The 25,018-nt window shown below is 41.2% G+C and overlaps 2 protein-coding genes across 18 annotated transcripts in view; both read right to left on the bottom strand.

The window, feature by feature from the left end:
• The window catches only part of kif1b (kinesin family member 1B), a 58,140-nt gene extending 52,483 nt beyond the window's left edge, over positions 1–5,657 (bottom strand). For 9 of the 15 annotated variants that reach the window (XM_051425366.1, XM_051425375.1, XM_051425367.1 and 6 more), the window contains exons 1-2: positions 5,372–5,655; positions 3,999–4,152 (exon numbers count right to left, since the gene is read on the bottom strand). In XM_051425366.1, coding sequence (XP_051281326.1) covers positions 3,999–4,104 — 106 coding nt within the window. In that variant the 5' untranslated portion in view covers positions 4,105–4,152; positions 5,372–5,655. Of the gene's footprint in view, positions 1–3,998; positions 4,153–5,371 lie in introns of all 15 variants that reach the window. The other 6 variants (XM_051425380.1, XM_051425381.1, XM_051425382.1 and 3 more) reach the window with 2 other exon arrangements.
• A 1,107-nt stretch (positions 5,658–6,764) lies between these two features.
• ube4b (ubiquitination factor E4B, UFD2 homolog (S. cerevisiae)) lies at positions 6,765–24,811 on the bottom strand. 3 transcript variants are annotated; one of them, XM_051426350.1, is made up of 29 exons: positions 24,489–24,811; positions 23,043–23,262; positions 21,487–21,622; positions 20,954–21,041; positions 20,474–20,618; positions 20,130–20,355; positions 19,438–19,911; positions 18,373–18,477; positions 17,017–17,158; positions 16,555–16,655; positions 16,261–16,375; positions 15,860–15,943; positions 15,166–15,222; positions 14,502–14,618; positions 14,207–14,305; positions 13,994–14,107; positions 13,596–13,794; positions 13,098–13,236; positions 12,904–13,003; positions 12,584–12,711; positions 12,318–12,416; positions 11,912–12,147; positions 11,689–11,815; positions 11,428–11,572; positions 11,005–11,139; positions 10,641–10,832; positions 9,690–9,864; positions 8,074–8,220; positions 6,765–7,904 (listed from the first exon to the last, which is right to left on the bottom strand). In XM_051426350.1, the coding sequence occupies exons 1-29, from the start codon at positions 24,510–24,512 to the stop codon at positions 7,840–7,842; spliced, it is 4,134 nt and encodes a 1,377-aa protein (XP_051282310.1). In that variant the 5' UTR covers positions 24,513–24,811; the 3' UTR covers positions 6,765–7,839. The 3 variants fall into 3 exon arrangements, with proteins under 3 accessions (XP_051282310.1, XP_051282311.1, XP_051282313.1); XM_051426351.1 differs by having other exon boundaries at positions 13,605–13,794; XM_051426353.1 differs by lacking the exons at positions 18,373–18,477; positions 19,438–19,911 and having other exon boundaries at positions 24,489–24,810.
• Positions 24,812–25,018: the final 207 nt, after the last annotated feature.

Genomic DNA, 25,018 nt, shown 5'->3' with positions numbered 1-25,018 from the left:
AAAGACAAGGCAGGATGAACCAGATCACAAGATGTTATGAAAAAACCAAAGAAGGAAGAAGTGAGAAGCTTTTATTCATTCATTCAAAATGTTTTTGCAGCAAAAGAAACGGTTGCCTTGACGACCCAGCATAGAAGACGACCACAGAAGATATGACAGTGATAGGTGCATGAGATACAATTCCTCACACTCTGACTCATAAGCTTTTTGTCTCTTCCTGGTTATTATTATGCAGATCAGAACTTACGCATGCTCTCAATATAAATTACGTTAAAGATCAAAAGATTTAAACTTAAAAACATTTCAAAATGGCAAGACAGTGCAAGTCCCTTTCTGTTATACAGCTGTTACAGGTAGGTGTACTGAAAACTGCCTGAGCTGCACAGCATAGTCCCATGACACAGCATGAGCAGACACAGACATCTGCCTGTCCTCCCCTCCTCATTAGGAGATCAGTCTGGAATGTGTGGGTCTGCTCTGTAAGTAGTGTATGTAGTAGTAGTGCATGTGCAAATATGTGTCGCTCCAAAACAATCCCAGCATGAGGCAATGAGGAATGCAACACCCTGAGTGTGTTTGTGTAGATATGTGTACACCTACAAGGGTCACAGGGATTACGGCAGCAGGGCGTGGCGACCTGAGGCAAGCCTGCGGATTACTGGTCCTAATCAGGTCAATCGGCCCTGTCTGCAAGGGGTTCTGTAGCAGGATGACCATCCCTCATCCGAACCCATGCTCCCCATTTTACTCCCCCACTCCAGCTCGGTCCTCAATGACAGCAATCCATTCATATGAGATGGGTTCATTGTCATTTCCTCTAATGTGTAACTGACACTAGAGCGGAGCCGATTCCTCCCTGTAGGGTTTTTGTAAGGTCACCATCCTCTTAGCTCACATTGAGAGGACACTCAGCAAAATTGTATCTGAAAGGTGAAGGTTTAATTGATATGCTGACCTTCTGTTTGTTTTATCAACCTGTCAATTAGTTTACCCTTATATTAGGAAATGATATTGTGTAACATCTTGAAAATGTGGACAGCCTAGGCTACTATCTTTTGATAAGGAATTATAAAGACCATTCCTAACACTGGACATCTCCCGGAAAAGATTTATCATATGAGAAATAATCTATCTGAATGCAGGTTTGTTCCACTAAAGTCAATGTAATGCCCAAACATAATAGAGGATCTGCTTCTCTTTATACACTGTGCAAGATGCATCAGCCATCTTTGGCCATGCACATGTGAGTGGCTGCTCACCGGCTGAGGGGGAACATAAAACATGGGTTACGTAATAAGACAGAGAACACATCAAGGCCCTAATGAAGGCAGCCTTTGGGTGTCCTGTCGTTATTCAACATTTGGAGCACCAACTCTAACTAATGCAACAGCCCATCGCGTCACCCCTTTATAATTACATTAGCTCTGGTATGTTTAAGAGCTTCTACTGAAAGAGGCCTTTACTTGTTTCCAGCCTGCCTGCAGAGGCCTTGGACACATTTCCTGCACACTGGATAATCAATTTGCTGCCCCTCTGCCTGCACCCTATCCTTCACAACCCGCCATGCATGGTGAAAGAGAGAGAGAGAGGGAGGGAGACGGCATATTCTGCCCTTGCCCCCGAGCTCTCTCTTTCTCTGGTTTGTTGACACACATGCACCGACACATTTGCCCTTGAGTGAGTCACAACAATAAGGGGAGTGTCAAGGCCTCATCCACACATCTGCCAAACACCTACAAGCTGACCAAGCAACTCCATAAAACATTTCTGTGAGGCAGCTTTCAGTCCCATTTAAATGTTAGCCATCACCAAAGACACCATAAAATACTATTACAAAGCTGTAATGAGTCACTGCTCATGATATGGGCAAAAATCAACAAATCCATCAGTTTTTGGATTATGTGTTTTCATTTTTAACAGGATTAGGTAATTACACACACCTGGTGGTCATGGAAACCAATCATGTCACTATGTGAAAGAAAACACTTTGGATTTGCACAATTATTAGTAAGATCCAAATAAGGACTGATTTTACTATTAAATGGTGTAGTTACATAAAATCATAATAAGTGTGGCTGTCTGTTAAAACATTGTGGAAACCCTGACCATCTGTTGGCCACTGTTAAATTTAGACTTACATGTAAGTTGGCTGACTTTAGTAGTGACAGACAGAAAGTGTGAGGAAATCCTGTGAACCTCAACCACAGAAAGGTCAGATTTTCCCACTGCATGTCAAATAATCTCAACTGTATGAACCTGTGCATATTTGAGCTACTAGGCACTGTTCAACCTCTCAGCATCCAAATAAGACAGCATTCTCAGCATACCATCTGCAATGAAGTCCTGATGAAGGGAGAGTATGGCTGCCTGCCAGCCTCCCTTTCTGCTCTGCAATCTGCCCATGTGATAGGAGGTAGAGTAGGCAGTGCTGCAGCCTCCTCCTCTCCCTCGCTCACACTCACTCACTAACCCCCAAAAACACTGCATATTCCACTGCAGTTCTGCTACAAACCACGAGTCACCCTCCAGCACCTCCGAGTGACATTGGCATTATGAAAACCCAAGGATATGGACTAAAAGAACTTGGGATTTGACACAAAGCTTCTCTTTGGTAGAGTGTGAGAGATAAAGGGCAAGTGAGCCATAACTGGTAGGGACACTTGATCTTATGGAAGATTCATAAAGGCTTAGTCTAATGAGCCCGATAAGACTGACAGACAAAACTCCAGGCAAATATAAGAGCCTGCTGGAAAACAGGTTTCTGCTCTCACATGCTGTCTTGTTCCTGGGTCATTAAATGTTTCCATGCTACTGTCTGGGAGATTGTGTTCAACTGGCAGCAGAAATGGGACATACAGCACAGGCATGAGTAAGGAGGCAGCTAGCACTTCACAGAACCTGATGACTCACAGTCACATGTAAGCAGGTTGAATCACAAGACTACAAACCAGATTCAGGTCTCCTCCTCTTGCTCTACTATTGTCTGTCCTTTCATATAGTCGCATACAGTCCACAGTTGCAGCAGTGAAGTATGGCATTATCGCAGATAAACAAGTTCAGTATGGAAAGCTATGCAATGATTCATACAATGTGCATAATTATTCAATTTTCAACACTTGCAAGTACACATATTAAGACTAATAAAATGGGATTTTAGTGAATATTTTATATGACTACATCCGTCTATCCAATAGCAATTTTGAATTTTTCCAAATTTTGCAGCCCTATTGTCACTGATCCTGCACATGTATACAAGCCAAGAATGACTAAAGCGTGAAGCTGCTGAGCCTCCGTGTAAAATTAAAGCTTTGGGAAGCATATTAGTGCATCTATACAACATCTATCTTAATCACTGATCCCAATACTATGTTGTCACTGTGGGACAAATCTGCTGACACTGCAACATACGTAAAATTAAGTACATTTTTCGTCACTGTAATCCCAACGTTTCTGTTTTTTGTAAAATTTACAGAAAAATAAAAAGCAATGCATCTTGTAAATGATTAACTTCTAGCCATAACACTTCATAGTCTCCTAAAGTCCTTTACAAACTGTTTGTGTACACTAAGAGATAACATAATCATAAACTACAAAATAACAGGCACATTCATTCTACAACACCAACTGTGTGATAAAGCCTTGATGAATTGGGGGCATTAGCAGGCCAGGCTGTGTGGCGACCCCTGGGTCTCCCAGTATGATCCAACTCAGCGTTTCTCACAGAGAGACTCCTAAGGCATGCAGGCCCCTTCAGAGGAGGAGGAATGTCACTCTGTAAGCCTTTTATTCTCTTTCAGGCTGTTTGTCCCCAACCGTCCACTATTCAGTTTGCTCATTCTACTGTTGTCTGCTCAGACCGCCGAAGGAAGACCACGTGAGAGCATGTGTGGTACACCCAACTTCCCTTAGTAGACCTGCATGCATGGTTTTGTGCATGTGTTATTCAAGTGTTTGGCTTTGTGCATGCGCCCTTGCGTGCATGCCAGTGGGATACTTACTTGTAGTGTTGCCCTGCATCTGTATGATACATTTTGAGTCCTTGCTCATCTCCCTGGAGTTGAAGGGCCGCACTCGGACAGCGACTTTTACAGACGCCCCAGACATGTTTGCGGTTCAACACTGTCTCCCAGTAAGATTCCTTGTATATCCCTCCTAAAAGGAAAAAACAGAAAAGAGAAGTTTGCATCTGCTTTGTAAAAACAATATTTGGTGTTAGATAAATTAAGCAAGACTGTGTTTGTTTTCTTGTTTTAAAAACTGGCAGAATGCAATAGTGCAGAAACCGTGATCACAATGAAAGTGCCCCCCAACCCAGTTCCCAGTCATAACAGCCTACTACAAATATGGCCGACCAAAACCACTGAAGCGCTTTAATGTTTTGTAAACAGCAGCCACTCGGACATTTAACAGTCAAATAAAGGACGCAAGGTGATGCATTAAATCCATAAATCCACAGTATGTGCGCAATAAGCTTTGGACGAATACAAAAATATGAATATTGCATGTAATAACTGGGCTGCAAGTACATCATTATATCATTTTTTAAAATCATAAACACAACTTTCCAATGTGTCTACAGTCCATTGGAGCTATACATCCCGCGCCCGGTGACTACATATGCCAAGTATCTCATGTTTTTCCATGTCCTTGCAGTCAGCCATACTTGCTAAGCATACGCCCATGAAATTCTACCTACCCTATTTGGTGAGGGCTACAGTGGGACAGTGAACTGGGCCCGTCTGCTGCATCTAACACTGGTCATTCTGTGCACACAAAGAGCTTAAATCTTCATTTTTTTAAATTAAATTCGCCGATGTTAGGAAGTAGGCTAATCCCCCCCCCTCCCTCCCTCTCGCTGCTGTATGCTGTGGACCAGTGCAGGGAGGAACTGCATGCTTATTTTAGCAGCACAGACTCGACGCATTGTTCCTGATGTACCCTGCATGGGAAGCTTTAACACTCAATAATGGGTGCAATGTTTAAAGAGCTAACTATTATATATATATTTTATTGTAAGTTAGCGTTAAGCCATCAAATGTTAACTGCTGGGACTTTAGTCTAAGGCACGGAACTAACTAACCTCCGGTGTCTGTCTGACGGATATAACTATCCAACCACAGACAGCTACAGTGCTCGTTAACAAGTAATAGGATACACTTTGTAAATTAAATAGGAATATAATGTTAAAGGGCAATGTAGCGGTCCACACAGACACTGCCAGACGATTTAACGTGAGCTAATACAGACACAGACAGCAACCAACCAACAACAACTGCACTGGAAATTATCTGTATTATCAGCCCTGGGCACTACAAACATTTACAACGTTAATAAAGAAAGTATTTTAAAATTGTTTATTTTTTTTACTCACGTTTGAAGTACTCTCACCAAGACAACACCACAGACAGTGGCGATAACTAAACGTTAGCTAGCGGGGCGTCAAGATGGGTTGTTTTTTATCTAAATCCGCGAGCACGAAAACTGTTATTAAGTCCACTTTCGTGAAAAACACCCATTATAGCGGTCTCCTCCGCCGGATGGACCTGTGGTTTGCTACCGGTCACTCCTTGACGAGTTTATTTTCCAGTGGAGATTCAAGGCGGACGTCTATCTGCACACGGGGCGAAAAGAAGAATTGATAGATCGCCTTGATTTACTGAACAGATTACGTCAACTCCCTCTCGGCCACGCTGACTGACAGGCGGACGAGCCAATCAACGAAGAGACACCGGTGACGAATGTGTCGCGGAGCCAATGGTGATCCTCGGAGTCGGAAGTGGGTGGAGTCTTCTTTTTTTTTTTTGATTGTGACGCCACACTGCAGGATTTCTACCCACTGCTCCCCGCACCGCTGTCACCGCAACACCCAGGGTCACCGCAAAGAGCGCCGTCTAGCGAGAAAAGCCTCAAAAAGACGAATTAAACCTACTAAACTTCACAATGTCTACACTTTAAAAACGGTATATGCCAACATAAGTGTCATACATTTAGGCCTGTTTTAGCTTCATTTAAGAAATTTGAGACTTATTTTGAACAACCTAAATGAAAACCACGTTGTGTGTGTGTGTGTGTGTGTGTGTGTGTGTGTGTGTGTGTGTGTGTGTGTGTTGGACGCAATTCACTTCATTTCGGTAATGTTACACGCAGCAGACAGGTTTATTCATGTGTGAAACAAATGTGAATAGCTTCAAGACTGACTAAGGGGTGTTTGTCACGATACATTTCTCCCTTAACTATATTGCTACATTTTAAATCTTGCCAATAGAAGTGGGACAGTTGCCAAATTTAATCCATTAGTTTATAACAATTACTGTAGAAGAATGACTAAGCTTATGCATTTGGGAAACCACAACCCAAAACCTGATTTTGTGTTGCCAGGAACTAGAATAGGTTGTCTTTACAAAACAAAAAAATCTGTAATCACCACAATTGTTAATTGAAAAGTGGAATTATGGTTTATGAGGAACCTTAAAGTACAAGCTTACTGTCCAAGTTTTAACTTGTATATTATTTTTAAAAATAACAATTTTTGCTGTTTGACTTTCAGTGATTTCATTGATAATTTTATTGTAGTATTTGTTTATGGCACCTGGATTGTTGCATAAAGCACCAATAAGAGAAATACGTTTTAGACTTTTTAATCTCTGACATTTTGCCGTCCTGTGTAAGTTCCTTTTCATAAGGTCAATTTCACTAAAAAACACTTTTTGGGCCAAAAAGGACCAAACATTAATCTGAGGACAAAAAAGTGACGAGTTGTGACATAATGTGCATCATCATTTATTTCAGTTCAAAATCCTAGCGTCCAAAACAGGTATGTGGTTAAAGGAAATCATTTCCTGTACAGTTAAGGTCAGCAAGGTCAAGTTAGGTACAGTGCCATTTGAAAGAGACCATCTTGAGGTGAGATGTCAGTGGTTCTGAAGAGCAGACTTTTAATGGTGTGCTCCTACAATGGTGTTTCTGGTGCTCATGCTACATTCTCTCATGTTCCTTCCACTTCGCCTAAAAGAGGATTATTTGTCCATGAGGCGCTTAGGAGGTTCTGGACTTGAGGCCATGCACACACAAGAAGTAAATTCAGTCTATCGAAGTCAGCAGGGAAAATGTGACTAAAAGGAACAACTGAACATACTGTATTTTGGTAAACCACTGCTTATCTTCCTACTGTACTCAAAAGGAAGCTGACATTTAGGATTAGTTTACGTTAAGCTACATCCTTAATGGATATTCCCAGTTCTGAACTTTGTCTATAAGCACAAACTGTGCATCTGTTAGCTCTGGGAAACCAGCATACATTATGTGGACTCAAGTTCATCATTGTCACAGTCTTAATAATGAAAACTCAAGGCTAGTAATTTTATCAGAACCCACCCCCTCTCCCAAATGTATTGCCCCCCCCACCCTCAAATCAAGTCTTTAACGAAGCCAACATACATTGTATTACAAAACAAAATGAGAACCATAAAGTAAAATGATCAATGAAGTGACTGTATGCACCTCGCTGGTAAACGTGTTGGTGGTGGAAACGTATTCTTGCAGCATTATAATGCATCAACTAACTCTTGTTAAATATATGTATATATTTTGATATATATATACACAAACTCATGAGAAAAAACTTAAAAGTCTTAACTTTATTATATTTTGTTTTTAGAACCATGATGATGGTTTGAGACAAAAAAGGGTAAATGTGAATAAAAATCAAATCAGGTCTCCTTTTCCCCCCCCATTCAAAATGTTTTTTGTTGTCATCGGTAGTAGTGACACTGGATTCAGGCGATTTGGACAGATCCTTTAATGATGGTTAGCAGGCCAAATGATGTTGACACATGGTCCTTAGAGAGGCCGTCCGCCCTGTTTCTCTCTCATCCAGGTGTGGATCCTCTCCTTCAGTTCAGGGACTGTAGAATTAACAACAGATTGTGAGGAGCAGCAGAGAAACTGACAGTCACAGAAACAGGCAGTAATTTAATTTGACATTTAGGTGTCCTGAAATGACTTGCCTTGCCTACTTTGAACAGAACAGCTTTGCATGTAATTACTGGTGAAAAGGCATCATTGAGGGGTTACCTGACTCCAGCATGCTCTCTGTGAGCGGCTGCCGGTTGAAGGGATCAGTGGGAGAGTTGAGCAAGTGGCGCAGGATGATGGATCGGTCCATGATGTTCCCAGAGGGCAGTATCACTGGATCAGTCATAAGTGTGTCCATCAGAGGGTCTGTTATAATAAAGTCACATGTACATTAAGATTAAGATAAGATTAAGATGCCAACACTCCCAAAACATTAACAAACAAGCTTTCAACTGACCACCCTCATTTTATGCTTCAGTGCTAAATAAAAAGTGAGTTTTACCAGCAGCAGCGCTTCTGCTTTTCTTTCATCACAGTAAGATACTGTCATCATGTCCTATTTCCTTTTTTTTTTTTTTTTATCTAAGATCAAAACAAACATCACAGCCAACTCAACAGTTGTTTGGAGAAGGGTTAGTGTTTAAATGTAGTGCTATTATCAAAATAGAGGTATGCTACTAGCTAATCTACCCTCTGGCTTTTTGCAGTTTTCTCTGAATTTAAGAATTAATAGATAAAACAAGACAACATAAAATAAGATGTTTTCGTGAGAATATGAAAAACTACATTTTATTATCAACATGCGAGACATGTCTTCATCAAATGTTTGTGACATGTTCAACCCCAACTGTTGAAAAAATAATGTGTTTTATATGACAGCATTATCGCTGCACCTGATGAAACACCAGTAAAGAAAATATCCAATAAATACTCAATAAGAGCTTTCCATAGAGGGTGCCCCATATTGAAATGTCACAAGGTTGTTACAGTAAGACTTGTGCGTTACCAAAATAAAACATGCCGTGGCAGATTTTAACCACAAAGAAAGCTGATACTCCAACCTCCTGTATGGCACACTCCCATCAACTGTAGTGGGTTGGCTGGCATAACTGGGAATCAAAGGAGGTATGTGGGCCACGTTCTCTTTCTAGATTATATTAAGTCTGTGGTTATAAGATAGCCTTGCTCTAAGCTGTCTATATGACCTCTATGAGCTGCAAAATACCCTGCAAATGTCTGGAATTCAACAACATCAGAGGCTGCTGAAGATCTGTCTGTCTGCACTGAATGACCTGAGGTCAAACAGGATTTCTACAAGTGCCCTTTTCTGCGTGGGGCCGAAGATTCAGTACCTTACTAGATGGGAGTAAAAAAAAACTCTTTATTTAAAAACCCTTAACACCTAGGTTGATTCAGTATAATGCTGCTAGCAGGGCAATATGACCCGTATACCTTGTTTTTTAGAAGTATGGATATTATTTATAATTAATACATAGCGGGAAATAAAAGTGGACCTCAACAGAGTATTGTTTATTTTTGTCCCAAATAAATACTGTACATTTTTTGATTTTAATCAGTTGTGTCATTGGCCCCTGTAATATTTACACTATATTACAGACTATACAGAGAAATTTAAAATATGTATGTATACTAGACAGGCTTATGGACATTCTAGTGGCATGGAACGGATGGTAAAGCACATTAAAAATTAGGCTGAGCGAGTCTCTGAGAAAGAAGATGCAGCGGTTCTTGAGTCAAGTAACTTGTACTGAATACACAGATTTAAATGTTGCAGGTATGTTACTTAAACAGTGCAGACAAACACACATACGCACCTTTGAACTCGTCTGGTGCATCACTGTAGTCCATTTCAGATTGGGAGTTCTTGGCGACTATTTCCTCCACCTTTTCCAATAGCAGCTTGAATTTTTCAATGGCAATGGAGGACTTAATACCAGCCTTCCTCATCTTTGAGATCACCTCTTCAAAGAGCTCACGGCTGTACGACCGCTGCACACGAACAAAAAAAAGGGGAAAACGTATTATGGAGCTGTAAGAGAAGAGTTTCTTTGAGGTGATGTGAGTATTTAGTAAATTAACTGTGTGTTATTGTCATCCTATTTAATTTAATTTTGATGTATATAACTGCTGATACACACTCGCAACATTAAAATAAGAAGACCAACGTCAATCCATAAACAAATTACACATTGTCAACTCCCTACAGTCAATATTCAGATATTACATTGCCCTCACAAGTGACTTACACCAAAATATGCAATTAAGTAGATGTCTGTGGTGCTAAAGCCCAATAACAATAATACACAAGTATTTCCCTGTGTTCAGTCAATTAGAAATAGCACTAAAGAGTTTTACAAGTGTTGTTCGACAATGCTACAGTATCAAGCAAATGCAACATCACACAAACATGTTACGATAAATGCTTTTAAATTTTTCAATTCACACATTAAAATGAACTAATCTACAGTATTTGGTCCCTAAGTGCTTCCTACATGCATCATCTGGTGAGAATTGGGTATTCATAATTAGCGGCATGAGCTGACGGGTAGGGTGAAACACTGCATTACGTTCAGCAAGTACAATAGAGAATTCATGCCGATGTCTTAAAGGCAATACAACCATGACTGTGATGATCTACCGCAACTGCCTGTAGCCTTTTCTCATGACCATACCAAACACCCACTTGTCATTAGAGTCAGCAAGTATTTTTTACACAAAGTGACGCTTAATCTTTGAGTGAAAATACTGTGATTAACTGTGCCAACCTGGTCATCTGCAATTGCTTTAGCAAAGCGGGCACAGTCTAGCTGCAGGTAGATGTCAGTCAGCTGGTCTAAGAGCTTCTTCGGCTCAAAGCCATACTTCTCAGGGTTCTCCACCTTCAGGTCCCGACACTTGGGCCCACAGAGTTGCTGGAGGTTAAAGTTCAGCATGGCAGCTAAACGCGGCCCTAGCTCCTGTATGAAAAAGAAGGCTTTGTTCAGGATAAATCGTTTTATGCAGATAATGTTGCCTCCACATTGACCGTTATTGTATAGTTGTGAATACATTTCCCTTCATAGAGCCTACAATACATAAAGCTCAAGTAAGACCACTTTTCAAAACGTCTAGTGGGGCAGCGACACTCACAGGCCTGAGGAAAGGCTTCTGGACCTGCTTGGTGAGAATATGGAACATTTCAACCGTCTCCGTGGCCAGGGCCAGATAGGAGCGAGACACCCGCTCATCCTGAGTCAGCTGGGACTGCCGGCTTTGCTGCTGCTCCTGAAAGTTTGCAGGTGAACACAGACAATACTGTTTTAGTATATTCACTAAGTTTCACAGCTCAGGTGATTATATGCCCCAGCTCACGCAATAACCACTTTGTTACCATTTCGGTTTTGCTGCTTCAGTTTTTATCTCTTCCTTTGGGAGATTAAACACTGTGATTCCTAACAGCTTTTTATTACTTCTACTGTGTTTTATTGCTGAAATAAAAGTATCATTACTGTTGTCCGAATGCATGTAATACCCAGTAAATAAATATAAGATCCTTAAAGTATGAGCACTGACCCTAGGCAGCTGCTCCCACTGCTCCTTATTCTTCATCTCTTCTTGAACTTCGTGGATACGCTTCAGGGACTCAAGGCTCTCGTCTAACAAGAAGGTGGTGTCATTAATCAGCATGTTGATGTAGCGCACAAACTGCTTGCCAGAGCTAGAGAGGAGGAAGCATGGAAGAAGATGGAAGAGTAGGTCAGGTTGGGATTAATGAAAGTCAGACAGCCACTATCTCAAACCAAAATTGTGTCATTTTTTACATGACAAACTCACTTAAACTCCTCCATGAAGGTGCCATGGTGGGCAAGGTTCTGCCAGAGACTCTTGAAGATAGTGCTGATATGGTACCTTATAGTGAACTTATCATAGAACTCGCTGGTGGCGCCGGTATGCTCAACATCTGACCAGAGGAGACAGTTTAAGTTAAAAGGGAAAGGATAAATATGTATGGGTCATCTACATAAGGAAAAGACACTACTTTATACATAGAACTCACCAGTGTAGAACTTCATGAGGGCGGGGACCAGCTGCTTGACAGATAACGGATGGTTCTCCATCATTTCAGAGAATCGCTGAGTACGAGGCTGTACAGCAGGGTTGGTGACGAACAGCACCTCCACCAACTTGGCGATAAGGTAGGGGTTCCTGATGTAGTTCTGGCTGCAGATGAACACCACCAAGAAGGTGACAATGTCCTGAACGCAAGGCTCATATAAAACCTGGGGTGAATACCTGGGAGGAAGGATGAAGTAGAGAAAGGGACGAAATAAGCAGGACTGAAAGGATTTTTCTCATATTCTATTGATCTTTTTTTTTTTTTTTTAAACAGGCCTTATTACATTTTATTAATCCCAAATACAAGATATTCATTAAGACATGGTTGACAAGAACTATAAACTTACTGCACGACAAAAAGCAGAAACTCTGCCACATCTTCAATGTAGAATTCAGGCAGAGCAGCAAAGCTTTTGGGAATCTCGGGGTTCAGTGGCAGGGTAATGCTTTGTAAGGAATTAAGAAACAAACAAGGTAATTAGATCTTGATTTATAATACACTGAAGTGAAACAGCATTGAAGATGGACAAAAAAAGCTTGGTGTGATGCCACATCTGTTCTTTTTACATCACAGCATAAAGTAACATGGCCTGTCAGTGGGAGGGTGACTCACTTAGGGTAGGCAGGGTCCACCATGCGAAGAATGAGTTGAATGACTGTGCTGTAGAACTGCAGACATCTGCGAAGCAGATTCTCATCCAGAAGGCCCACGTCAGCACAAGCTTTTGCTCGCACCAATTTCTGACAGGACAAAGTCACACATGATAAGAATCACATCTCTGTAAATATGCTATGTTGTAAAATCCTGCATGTTTCAGCATTTAAGGATAGTCCAGTAAACTGAGAGCTGAGTATTTGTGAGTCTGTACCTCAAGGTTTAATCAATCAATCAAGGAAAGACAGTGGCTGCATCTACCAGGATGCCAAACTGACCTTGAGCTGGGTTTTGCATCGCTTGAGCATCTCTCTATGTCGGCTAGCCAGGGGAGAATCTTTCCATTGGCTTTCACTGTTCTTCAGCTCCTCTACAGTCCTAAAATAGGAAAAAAAAGACCATTAATACACATAGAATGAGCAGGCCCTGAAGACGTGTGTCTGTGTGTGTGTGTGTGTGTGTGTGTGTGTACCTGTTCAGTTCACGGATGGCTCGCAACCTGCGGATGTAGCGTCTGCAGCCAGGCAGGATGGACAGATGGTGAGTGTGCAGCGTCAAGAAGAAACACTCTGTGGGGAACTTGGGTTCTGAGAACTTGGTGGGGTCTTCATCTGTCCATGTGAACAAATAGAATTCATTATTTCCAATACAGAAACACGTACCACCATCAGTCAGTCAGTTTTTTACAGTTTAATATCAGCTTAGGATGGTGTATCGTGTCAAATTAGGTCATATGTGACTTTGATTACTTCAAATTGTGTTGCTGCTATTATTATTTAGACAACTCCAAATAAAGCAAAGGAAGATGGAATACAGAGATAGTAACACATAGATGAAGGGCTCCTCTATGTGCAATTAAAATGGCAGCAGCCTATGAAAGATGTCGTCGACTTGCATTTACTCAAATGTTAGACTCATTTCAAACTTCACGTAAATGTGAGTTTGTGTATTTCTATTTATTCCAACATACGCAGCTCACTCAGCCAGCTCTTGAGCTCCTCCATGGTGGCTTTCAGACGCGTCTCTTCTAGGCTGACAACAAGGCGACACCGTGGATGGAAAATGTAGTATGGGTCCACTGTCTCCAGCTTGATCTTCATGCTCAACTGTTGCAGCACCCATAAGAAGTTGAGCATGAAACCGTCTGCTGACACCAGCTTGTCATCAGTCTAGGAAAAAAAACAGGCGAATCCGAACAATTACAAATTAATATTCAGCTCTACCTACACAAAATAACCTTTTCACTTTTTTCAAAATTAAAAAAAAAAAAAGTTAGCAAACACTAAAACTACTACTTTGTCTCAAATGTGCCAGTCTGAGAACTCACACTATTCTTCTGGTGGTGAACTGAATGACTTTGCAGCTTACCTGCATCTGGGCTTTCTTCACATTGTAGTTTACTAGAGCTGCCATGTAATTAAGAGCTGACTCGCGCGTTTCTCCATTTAATAGGATGTTATGGAGAACTTTGAACAGGTCACCCTAAAAAAAAAAAAAAAAAAAAAGGTGACAAATCATTTAAAGACATAATTCTATATGAGGACAACCATTGAACACATTCATTATAAGGCCGACACTCACCCTTGCTGATTCCAGGTAGTGCTGCAATGTTTGGCTGACGACTCGTGTGTTCTCCATCGTGATGGCAGGGCCAGAGAAATACTTGTCTCCAACTTTGGTCTAAAGATAAAGTGGTAATTTAATCCCTGAAAGATTGTCTGTGCATTAAACAACTTGCAGCGTTTGGATTTCGCGGTATTATTGCATTAAGTCGGCTCTCGATTTCAGGTTTTGGCAGCATCTTAAAGTACGAGAATACATTGCAAATCTGATGCTGCTGAGTTATGTTAATTATTTATCTGATTAGGCAACTCACATCATCCTCAGCAAACACAGAGAGGCTGAAGAAGGCTCCCAGGTAGGACAATCTCTGGATCTCTCTGCCACAACCGGGGCTCAGAGGTTTGGGACACCATAGAGGCAGCGACGTTGCCTGCACAGAAGAGTCATGACAGACACATATTACATAGAGATACGAGGTATTTTTTTTGTGTGTTGTCAATCTACAAACATTTAACACATTTTATTGTCTAATGGTGGTAGCAAATTCCAGTGAAAGGCAAATGATGATGAAATTAATTAATTACCACACAGTTAACAAGCAACTACATGAACTCAAACAACTCTGATTTGAGAAGTTATGTTGTTAAATATATGACCATTTTATTTTTTTATGCACAGGGAATTTTGTCTTGCCCTTCTTCTGTGAGCAGGAGGAAGACTTGAGTATCATGAATAAAATAAGCAGAACACATTTTTCTGTGCTGATGTCAACTGGCCATGCTGGTATGATGAAGGTATAAACAACAAAGACAATAACCAGACTTGCTAATACATTCACAAGTCTCAGGGAAATACCTGATGGAAATAAATTGTTTGGTGACTTGAACTGAAAAGCCTAAATAATCTGAACCATGAGGACACAATCGTTAACACCTCAGTGCCACAATGTAGCTTTGACCATCCAGCTGTATACTCACCAAACTGCACACTGGGTGAGTCTTTCCATACTTGATTTCACAAAGCTCAGCTAATGCCTGTAAACAAAAAAAAAAAAAACACTAAAACAATGCTCCAATTGAGAGTTCCCTCAAACTCACATGCTTGGTTTACAGATAAATTGGGTTAACGTGGTATGACGACCGAACTTTGATAAAATTAGCAACTGCAAGTTTGAGATTATTCAAGAGATTAATTTCTTGTTACAATTTTAAGAAGCAAATTAAAACCAACAACATTATTTCACAAGCAGCCTGCAACACAAATTAACACAGTGCAAGTTGTTTAAAATATACTTGAATACACCAAATTCATAGAGGTCCCAAAATTATATTATAGTAGTTTATTGTTGTGTATGCCAGCATGAATGCCAGTGCTCGACTCAGGATTCAGATAAGATTGTCTCAAAGTAGCAAGAAAAGCATCACCATACCTATATATCCATTAGGAGAGGCAGCAGAATGGGAACACTATTATACTGCATATTTAAGCACATCTGCACACATACTGTACATCTAGAGCTGTCCATTTACTGAATAGACAGGTTGACTGACAGGCTGTCAGGACCTCATTAAACCATGCCGTACTGTGCATCCCCGGTAACTGTAACTACACTGAGCCTCATCTCCTGCCTGGTACTACGGAACAGGTCAGGCCAGGACAACAACTCCTTACCATGAGGGGGAATTTAAAGTTGTCACTGTCAAAGGAACATTCTTTCACTGCAAGAGCCAGTCCATGGAGGATGGGGATGAAGATCTGAAAAACAAGATAGTCAACATGTACATCAGTGCCAATATCAGCTTTTAGAAGTTGTGGATGTTTGCCTGAATTATTGCAATTTCTTCATCACTGTGAAGGTGCTTTAGAGTGACTGCCCTTAACATGGCATCACTCCAATTACATTCATGTACATAGACACAGTAATCCCTACCTCATAAGTTAATTCTTACAATAATAAAAATAAAACTCAGTAGAGTGTAGCTCCATTGGCCTACAGAAGTCTTTCTTTCCCCACTAAGTGAAACTGAATAAATGTAAACAAATGCATCATAAATAGACCTCCGTGCTCCCACCTGTCTGAACACCTCTTCCTCCTGGTGGGTAATGCGCACTAGCTCTTGAATAAAGCCATATGGGAGGTTCCGACACAACATATAAGGTACCAGCAAAGACTGCTGGAGGGGGCTCCTACATGGAGAAAACAGAGAAGCATTGTGCTCAAATTAAACGAACAAGTAATGTGTCTTGAGTCAGGGTGAAAAAAGTAGTTGCTATGGAGACTTGAATGGAAAGGAACAGAATGTAACAGAAATATAATAACAGAAAATAACCCAAAGATCGTCACAGTGTGTGGCAGGCTTTCTTACCGAGGCTGGGTCAGGGTGCCTTGCAGGACCAGGGCAACGTTTGAAATACACTGAGAGCGAATGTTGCTGAGAAGCTGGCTGACATTTGGTTGGCTACACATCTGAGAGAGAAACGAACAGGATAGATGTAGAGTGAAAACAGTCGGAGGTGTGATAAAAATGTATGCTGTCAATTTCACAGAAACTCTCTCCAGGCTCTGTTGAATCACAGTGTTCTTTGACGAGCAAAACCTTCGCTCATTTCCAGACCATCTGGCCTGAAGCGAGTCTCTGAAGTACAGACTGTCCTTCTGCCCTCAAGACATTTTGTAACCAATTTAGACATGGTGAATAAGCTGAAAAGAACTTTTCAGCCGTTACTATAAGAGGGATCATTGCAATCTTAAAGATTGGATTAAATCTCTAAAAAGATGAAAAGGAAAGAACACTATATTTTAGCATAAATCATCTGACTAAAGTTACCTTGGGAGCTTTCCTCTCTTCCATGCCAACACTGTCAAAACGCTCAATGAGGTAGTTCAGCATCTCTGTCTCTTTGCATGCTTCAATGGTGAAGCGATCGCTCGCTGAATCGCAGGACATCCCCCCTCCACATGCACCAAGACTACAAACAAAAGGGTAAAACACAAAAAACAAGAACAGAGAGGAGCTCATTAAATAACAGGAAACATCACTGCGAGAGATATACAGTTTGCATCAAACAATGCATGTATGGTTAACAAACTCAAACCCACTCTCAAGGGTCCTGAAAGAAACAAATTATAAAAGGCATTAGTGGTGGCATTGCAGCATCTCAGTACTGGGCTCTTGAAAAAGGATAAAATATCAAATATTCAAGAGCTGTTTGCAGCCAATCCTTGAAGCTAATATTAGGATTCAGCTTGGCACATTAACTGACAAATATGGTGACAAGAGTTTAAATTGCTGTTAGTGGTCAGCTGTAACTGCAAAACCTGTATGTGAGCTGCTTCAAAGCATGACAAACCTCAGGAAGTAATAAAATGTACTATGTTTGTCCGTTGGACACAGGCAATGTAGGAATATCAACTCTGTCCTGGATTACAATTTTTCTTAAAGCTACAAATGGAACCAACATAACAGGTAATATTGTTAAATTAAGTAACTTTATTAATGCCCGTTTTTCCTGAATAAAGATGAGATGCAAGTTGAACTAAACTTTGAATTAGAGCACAGAATCAGACTCCCCTTTCTCACGTACACTGATACTGCCCATGCAGTACATTACTAACAGTTCTAGTCCACCATAGGACAGTCTCGTGCTGTACTAAGAAGGTTACATATTTCACTTGAAGTTCACATGCTCTTTCAGGGTTGAAGATCATTCCTCCGAGATGCACAAGATTATCTTTTACATAATAACGTGCATGTACTCATACATTATAAATGGAAGTCAGTTGACTTTAACCAATGAATAGGGACCTCTAGACCAGTTTTGAGAAATACAAGATTATGAAGGTTGAGGGTTACAGAATTGCAGGTACTTTCAGTTACTCTGGCAAACTGAAACCACAATGAAAGTGAATGTGTTCTATCGAGTTTCTACAGCTCTGTGGGAGCCGTATTTAACACAACCAAATTATATATTAAAAGCTATAGTTATAGGGCCTTATGTCTAAACCTCTGATCACCAAAACTGTTATAGCTTTCTTAAAGATGGCTAAGCCTACATCTATTTCACCACTCTACTCTGGTGTGTTTGTGTGCAGTTAGTGGTAAGCCTCATGGGCCCACTGGAACATGCAGTGGGCACATAACTGAGCAAGCACACAAAAATACACACACCGTGCAGCGGTGTACCTGGACCCAAACTGAATCTGTGCAAAATCCTCCTCCTCCTCAGAATCTTCATCACTGCTGTCCTGAGACATGTCAGAGAGGGCATAGAACAGGAACGAAAAGGGGCTAACACGACGAGGAAAAGACAGGAGGAGTGGAGGGAAAGATTGGAGGAGAAGAGGATGGTGTGCAAGCATGAGAGGACAGAAGAGAAGTGAAAAAACATGAAGACCAATGTGGAATGGTAACAAGTCACAAGAAAAGAGGACAAGGAAGAGGGGACCACTCAGGAAAGGATGTTGGAGGGTTGCATGCTTGCTTGAAGACTACTTCTTGTGCTGTTTTTTAAATATTCATTAATGCTATTTTGTCTGTAGATTTTATACACTGTCAGAACATTTCCACTAATAACTGAACTGAGTGTCACAATCACTAAAGCAACTTGTCTTGAGCAAGCCAATGCAAAGAGTTGTAAGCCACATTGTATTTATTTGCTTGAGAATTATACAGCATCGTAGGACCTTAAAACATGTTTGTTAAACTATATCTAATATTAGTTAATTGCAAAGGGGTTAGATCTATTAAAAATGATCTATGTTAGCAACAAGCAGCCATAATACTGTAAGAGAATAAATTGCCTGTTCATTTTGTGAATGTCCCATATATTAGAACTTTAGGTTGAATCTCAAGCAATGTAATTGAAAATTTAAAATATATATTTGAAATACCTAATTATATATAGTTTAATTAAAAGGTGGACCTTTAATCACCACTTGAGCATTTGCAACAGAAAACATACTGTATATTCTTTACAACTGCTGCTGGAATTCTCCATTTCTCTAAAGATTATAACATAGAAACACAAAAATAGCAGGTTGTTTTAGACTAGCAGTCTAAATCTTACCCAGTTGAGATCATTAAAAAACATGTGTAAATGAGAACTGGCTGCATGAAACAGGAATATGGAGATAAGATTTAGTTGACTCCGAGTTCACACCCAACCTCAAACCTGGCGATTCACAACAAGTTAAGGTTTTAGTATGCTGCGTATGCACCACAAACCAACATGCATGGCAGATAAGATACCTAGACGGTGGGATCCTGGCAGCAAAGGCAGCCTGTCGGGTATTCGTTCTGGGAGAAGGGGGCACCATGGAAGGGGGTGTGGAGGAGGGCTGGTTTCGAGCCCTAGGTGAGCTCAAGGAGAGGGACTGGGGGCTGGGTGGTGGCACAGGAACTGGGGTGTTGGGAGGAACAGAGGGCCCTGCAGGGCTAGGAGAGGGTCCAAAGAAACTAAATCCTCTATGACCCGGACTAGATGGGGAAGGAGCCCCCCAGGGAGAGGTGACAGAGTAAGGCCGATAGCGCTGGGAGATGGGCATGGGGGCAGAAGGAGGGTTGAGAGTGGGTCTCGGAGTAGCAGTAGCGGGTGGGCTAGGGGGAACAATGAATTGTGGGGTAGAAGGTGTAGAAGGGACAGAAGGTGGAGTGGGGAGAGATGGGGAGGTCCTCTTGGCTGCATCCAAAGCCATCGAGTGAGGACTACTACACCCATACAGACTGTGGACAACATTGATGAGATGATAATTGGCAAAACTCAAAGCAACGTTTTTATAAACAGAAGTGATCAACGCTAAATCAAAAAAAATAAGGAAAAAACACATGATAGTTTGCAATCATGAATTACATTTCAATAAAGCACACTTTTGAGGAGGAGTATATGTGGTCTAGTCAGAGCCTTGATATGTCTCTGGGAGTTACACTGTCAAGGTACTTGCCTGGACAGAGAGCTGGCTCCAAAGGATCCTGCACTGGGGCCCATGGGGCTGCCACCCTGGCTGGAGGGCTGCACCAGCGTGAGACGGTGGTCGGGGGATTTGGCTGCTGCAATTGGCTGAGAGGTGGCGGTTAAGCTGGCGAAGGGGTTGTGGACACGTGACTGGGTGGACATCATTAAGACTTCCATCAGGATCTGACCGATCAGGTCTTTGAAGTCAGAGTATACTACAAGAGGAAAAAAACAGTCAACTTATCAAATGCATCGGAATCGGTCAGTCGTAAACAAGGGTGCAAGGTGTTCCAGCTTGTTATGGAGAGATAATGACGGTATGCAGTGACATACCATTTTTAGGGTTCTGGTGGAACTCTGCAGCCAGTGAAGGGAGAAAGATGACATCTCTGTCCTGCTCCTTCCACGATACGCGGAGGATCTTACAAATGAGCTGCAGAGCCTGTTCTTCCGAGACATCTGAGTTTGCAGAGGTTTCCTGATGTGCAGAAATAGAGAGACAACAGTGAGGGTTTGATCACAATCTAGAGCCATTTAGAGAGTAAATGCCAAATGCACAAACATAACTCATGACTCATGTCTCATAACTCTCACGATACTCATTATCTCATGATCACACACTCAGTCAGGTGTGTATCAATAAACTGAAATAAATGAAAATGAAACCAAAGATAGCGTGGAAAGTCCCTAATTACCACCTGTTTGCTCATTTAAAGACTTACTTGATCTCAAAATGGGACTGGTCAATGTCAAGTAGACCATGTAATTAAAGATAAAAACATCTCTTGTGTAATATTCACTGCTGCCGTTTACCTTTTCTGTCAAGTTCCTCTTCTCCCTGCGATCGCTGTCCTCCACCTCCATGTTCTCGATCCCTGAGTCCACATCCACCTGGGACATGCTGGAAAAAGACAGAAAAGCACAGTTAGTACGTCTCTACGTCCCTAAACAGACCATGCTGACACTCAAACCTCGACGGTTCACATAAGGTATCACATCTGCTTCATCTCTCTTACAACAAACTTCACAGTCAGATCTTGCAAGAGCAAAACATGTGGCCATGCTGCAAAACCTTTATTTTCATTAATGTTTGCTACAAACAAACAATCAGAAGAAGACAAACCCTTTCTGAAGTAACTTCAAAAAGGAACAAGGTGCCCTTGAATATTGTTCCGCATTTATATTAGAAACAACGTGTGACATTGGACTCTATTGTCACTGAGATAATTCAAGATGACCACAACCTCTGTTCTCTATGATAATGAAAACTACATATTTTAAGTATATTTTTAAAAATGTATTTTCAAAAGCCTTTGAGCTGGGTGTACTAATAGAAAAACTCTTACCTCTTTTCACAGGAGGCAGTATCAATATCCATACTCTGCGATCGGGACAGACTCTGGGACTGAGTCTCAAGGCTGTTGGAGGGTGAGCTGGAGAGGGAGCTCACACCCTCACTGCTCTGACTACCATATGCCACCCCTGCAAAATCAAAACACCACAACTGAGCATCTTTGAAGCACAAAAAAAAAATCAAAAAATAAAACGTGTCACAGATGTGTCATAATATTTTGATTTGAGTATTTTGCCTATTAGTTCTGGAATTGGTGTTATTTTGTGAGGCTGGCTTCAAGTTAGAGTGTCAGGGTTTAAGTTTATTTGCTTTTCTATTTTTTCTTAAAGTCTACATTGCTTGAGTCTGTTGTCTAAACCCTCCACACTTTGGAGAGACCGACCACAGGAGATACAGTTGACAAAGACAGTTTAATCTTCTAGGTCTCCTCTAGAAACTAATCTATTATAGCTCATTTATATTAGTGTACTTACAACCTGCAGCCTGGGATTTTAGTCTGTCGTTTCTTCTAATTTTATTTTAATGTTATATTCATCATGCTGTGATGACTGATTTAGGTCGTATAATATGGTATCACACTTTTAATAACGTTTGTTTAAAAGATTTGTTTTTGTCACCATTTGCAATTAACTTTCATACCTCAACACTAGGAACACTATATATACACACATAAATACACAGCTATTTATAGTTTTATATTTTATGTCAGAACTATTGTTCATGGAAGAACCAATTATTTAACCACACTGCAAAGGAGCAGATTGGTGTTTTTCAGATCACCTATCCTGATTACTATAAAAGGAGGTAGAGAAAAAGCTGATTTAACATTTTACTGTGGATGATGGGCTTGAATTAACGTTTCCCTGGCTGCACAACAATCATATCATAAACTCTATGTACACTGGATATGTCAATGTAAATATTCATAACAATATGCAATCAAGCTTTGCTTAGCTGCCAAGATCACAAATTTTAACCAATTTTAAAAAAGGACCAGTGGTCCTACAGGCACTCAAAAGAAGCCCTGAACAGCTACACCATGAAATCACAACAAAACCAACAAGAGATCCCAGTAAAGTCACCAGATGCATACATGGCTGGCTCACCAGTGTATTTTCTAGAGCAGTTCAGGAAGCATCAATTCTCACTCTGTACAGTGGGCCTACAAAAGTGTCCCTCAAACAGGGTCACTGTGGATCACAACAAGCTGTTGCTGTTTGTGTTGATGTCATTCAGGGTGTATGACGGGTTGTTGCTGCTCAAATATCAAGGTCACACATATAATGGTCCCTTTCAGTATTGCACTCAAACAAACAAGGTTGTTTATCTTTCAAGCCTCAGAGACAATGTACCACAGGCACATTTGAGTAGGATGATAGAGTTAGACGGATCGCAGATCACAAAAGAGGTTAACAACAATAACTCTATGGGGACAACCGGAAAAAGCTGACTGGACCCTGACCTCTTGTTAACATCAAACCTAAAGTATTGCCTGCAATAACAATAATTAATACATCTCAAAACCTGAATATCTCATTCAGTTCTTACCAGAGGTGCCCATGGGGGATGTGGCAGGGGTACCACTGTGGACATTGAGCCCCAATGATTGAGAGGCAGCTGGTGGCAGGGGCTGGGGTACGGCACCTGAGGGTCCAGGGAGGGGTCCAGGGGGGGTCTCTCTCTGTGGTGATGTCAGGGGTGTGCTGAGAGGGGTGCTAGGCTGTGATGTCTGTCCACCTGCCAGTCGTGCCAGTCGCCTTCTACGAATCTTGAATGAATATACAGGACGATTCACATGTTGGCTAACAGTGCGATAAAAGCTCAATCTACAGCCACATGTAAGAGAAGTTTGTATTATAACAAGGCTGTTTCTTGTGCACATAGATAATTAAATAATTAGCCATCTTTATTTCTGGATAAGTGATTGGCACAATCCGCCTGTACAAAATGAGAAACGTAATAAGTCAATTTTTATTACTCATCTTTGGTTATTAGCTACAGACAATGTACACACAGTCAGTGATCGGTTTTCATTCATCGGTTATGAAGTAACATAAGCATAAATCTAAAAGCCAGGCCTTATCGGATGGATACATTATAACCTACATTACGAACAAAGTCAGATGAGAGCACTAATCGTGCAACTGAGCTGAGGACCGTGACTACAGTAAATCAGCACACTCGGTTCCGAGTTGATCGAGCAGCTAAATACGGTTATAAAAGGTGGCAAAGAAATAATATTTAATAAAATGTTTAGCGGGGTACGAGGGGAACAGCTCAAGTGTCCACTCAGTCGGCCCACAGTTGATTGCACAATGGTGGCCCGGTGTTTTTTATGCTGAGTCGTCTCACAGGCTAATTTCTGTCTGTTAGCAAAACAACGTTAGCAGCTGTCAGCTAGCACGCCGCAAGAAGACATGCTAAATAAACTCTGTAAACAAAACATAACGTAACGTGTCAAACGTGCAACGAGTGGAAAACCATCTGCCAAATGAAAAACAATGTATGAATGTAGTTGTTTTACACGGAATCGACGCGATACACGGGCCAGCTTGTGCACAGCTCCTAGCATTACGTTAGCTAGGTAGTTAGCATTGTGCCCCGGCTACATTAAATGAACGTTAGTGGCAACAGAGAACAACTTCTACTTCTTCTCCCAAACACATGGACACACTCTCTCTATATAAACCTGATATGGCTCGGATTGGGTAACACGCACTTATTTATGCGGATGTTTAACTAAATGTGTGTTTTGTTTTTTTTTTTTTATCGCGGACGCATTTCTTCAATTTAGAGTAGGCTAGCCTCTAAGCTAAGTTAGCTTTAGCAGCAGGTCGGCTAGTTGCGAGACCTTTTGAAACGAGCTCCGACGTAAAGGAAGACATTTGTAAAGTCTGATCTGTAACGTTAGTAAAACAGGAGCTGCTTTAATCCTCCACACTCACTTTGAGCGGGTTTTTTTTGTTTTTGTTTTCCTTCCCATTGTCACCTTACCTCATCTGCGCTCAGCTCCTCCATCGCAGCTAAGTTAGCAACTATTTCACTTTGGACTGCTTCAATGTGTGCCAGCCAGAGCCAGCCAGCTAGCCTGTATCCGAGCTAAATATGCATAGTCTAACTCGTTCAACAAATACGTGTCAGTCTTGATTGTCTTCAAGATAAAAACTAGGACACCGGTTTGCGGAGGGTGGCGAGATACGGAACCTCCAAAAAGTCTCTCGTTTGCTAGTTTTCTACCAAGAATGAAACAAAAAGAAAAGTAGCTGGCTATTATACGTCAAAATACAGCGGCGGCCATTTTGGTTCTACACAAGGTCACGTGACTTAACAGCCTACTGGAGGAGGTGTGAGGCTTCAGTGTGTCGCACGGATGAATATATTTCACTTGGTTATGTATGTTTTTGTGTCAGTGTTGGTGGTTTGCAGTGCTTAATCATTGTCGACTAGCTGCTGTGAGTTAATTTAGATTCATGCGTATGTTTCCTAAACAGTACACCCTGTAGTTATTCATTCAACTGCATGGA

Source organism: Dicentrarchus labrax, unplaced genomic scaffold (genome assembly GCF_905237075.1).
Source record: "Dicentrarchus labrax unplaced genomic scaffold, dlabrax2021, whole genome shotgun sequence".
In the NCBI taxonomy this organism is placed as follows: Eukaryota; Metazoa; Chordata; class Actinopteri; family Moronidae; genus Dicentrarchus; species Dicentrarchus labrax.
The sequence above is the reverse complement of the archived record's forward strand: the minus strand, read 5'-3'. Positions and strand labels throughout refer to the sequence as shown.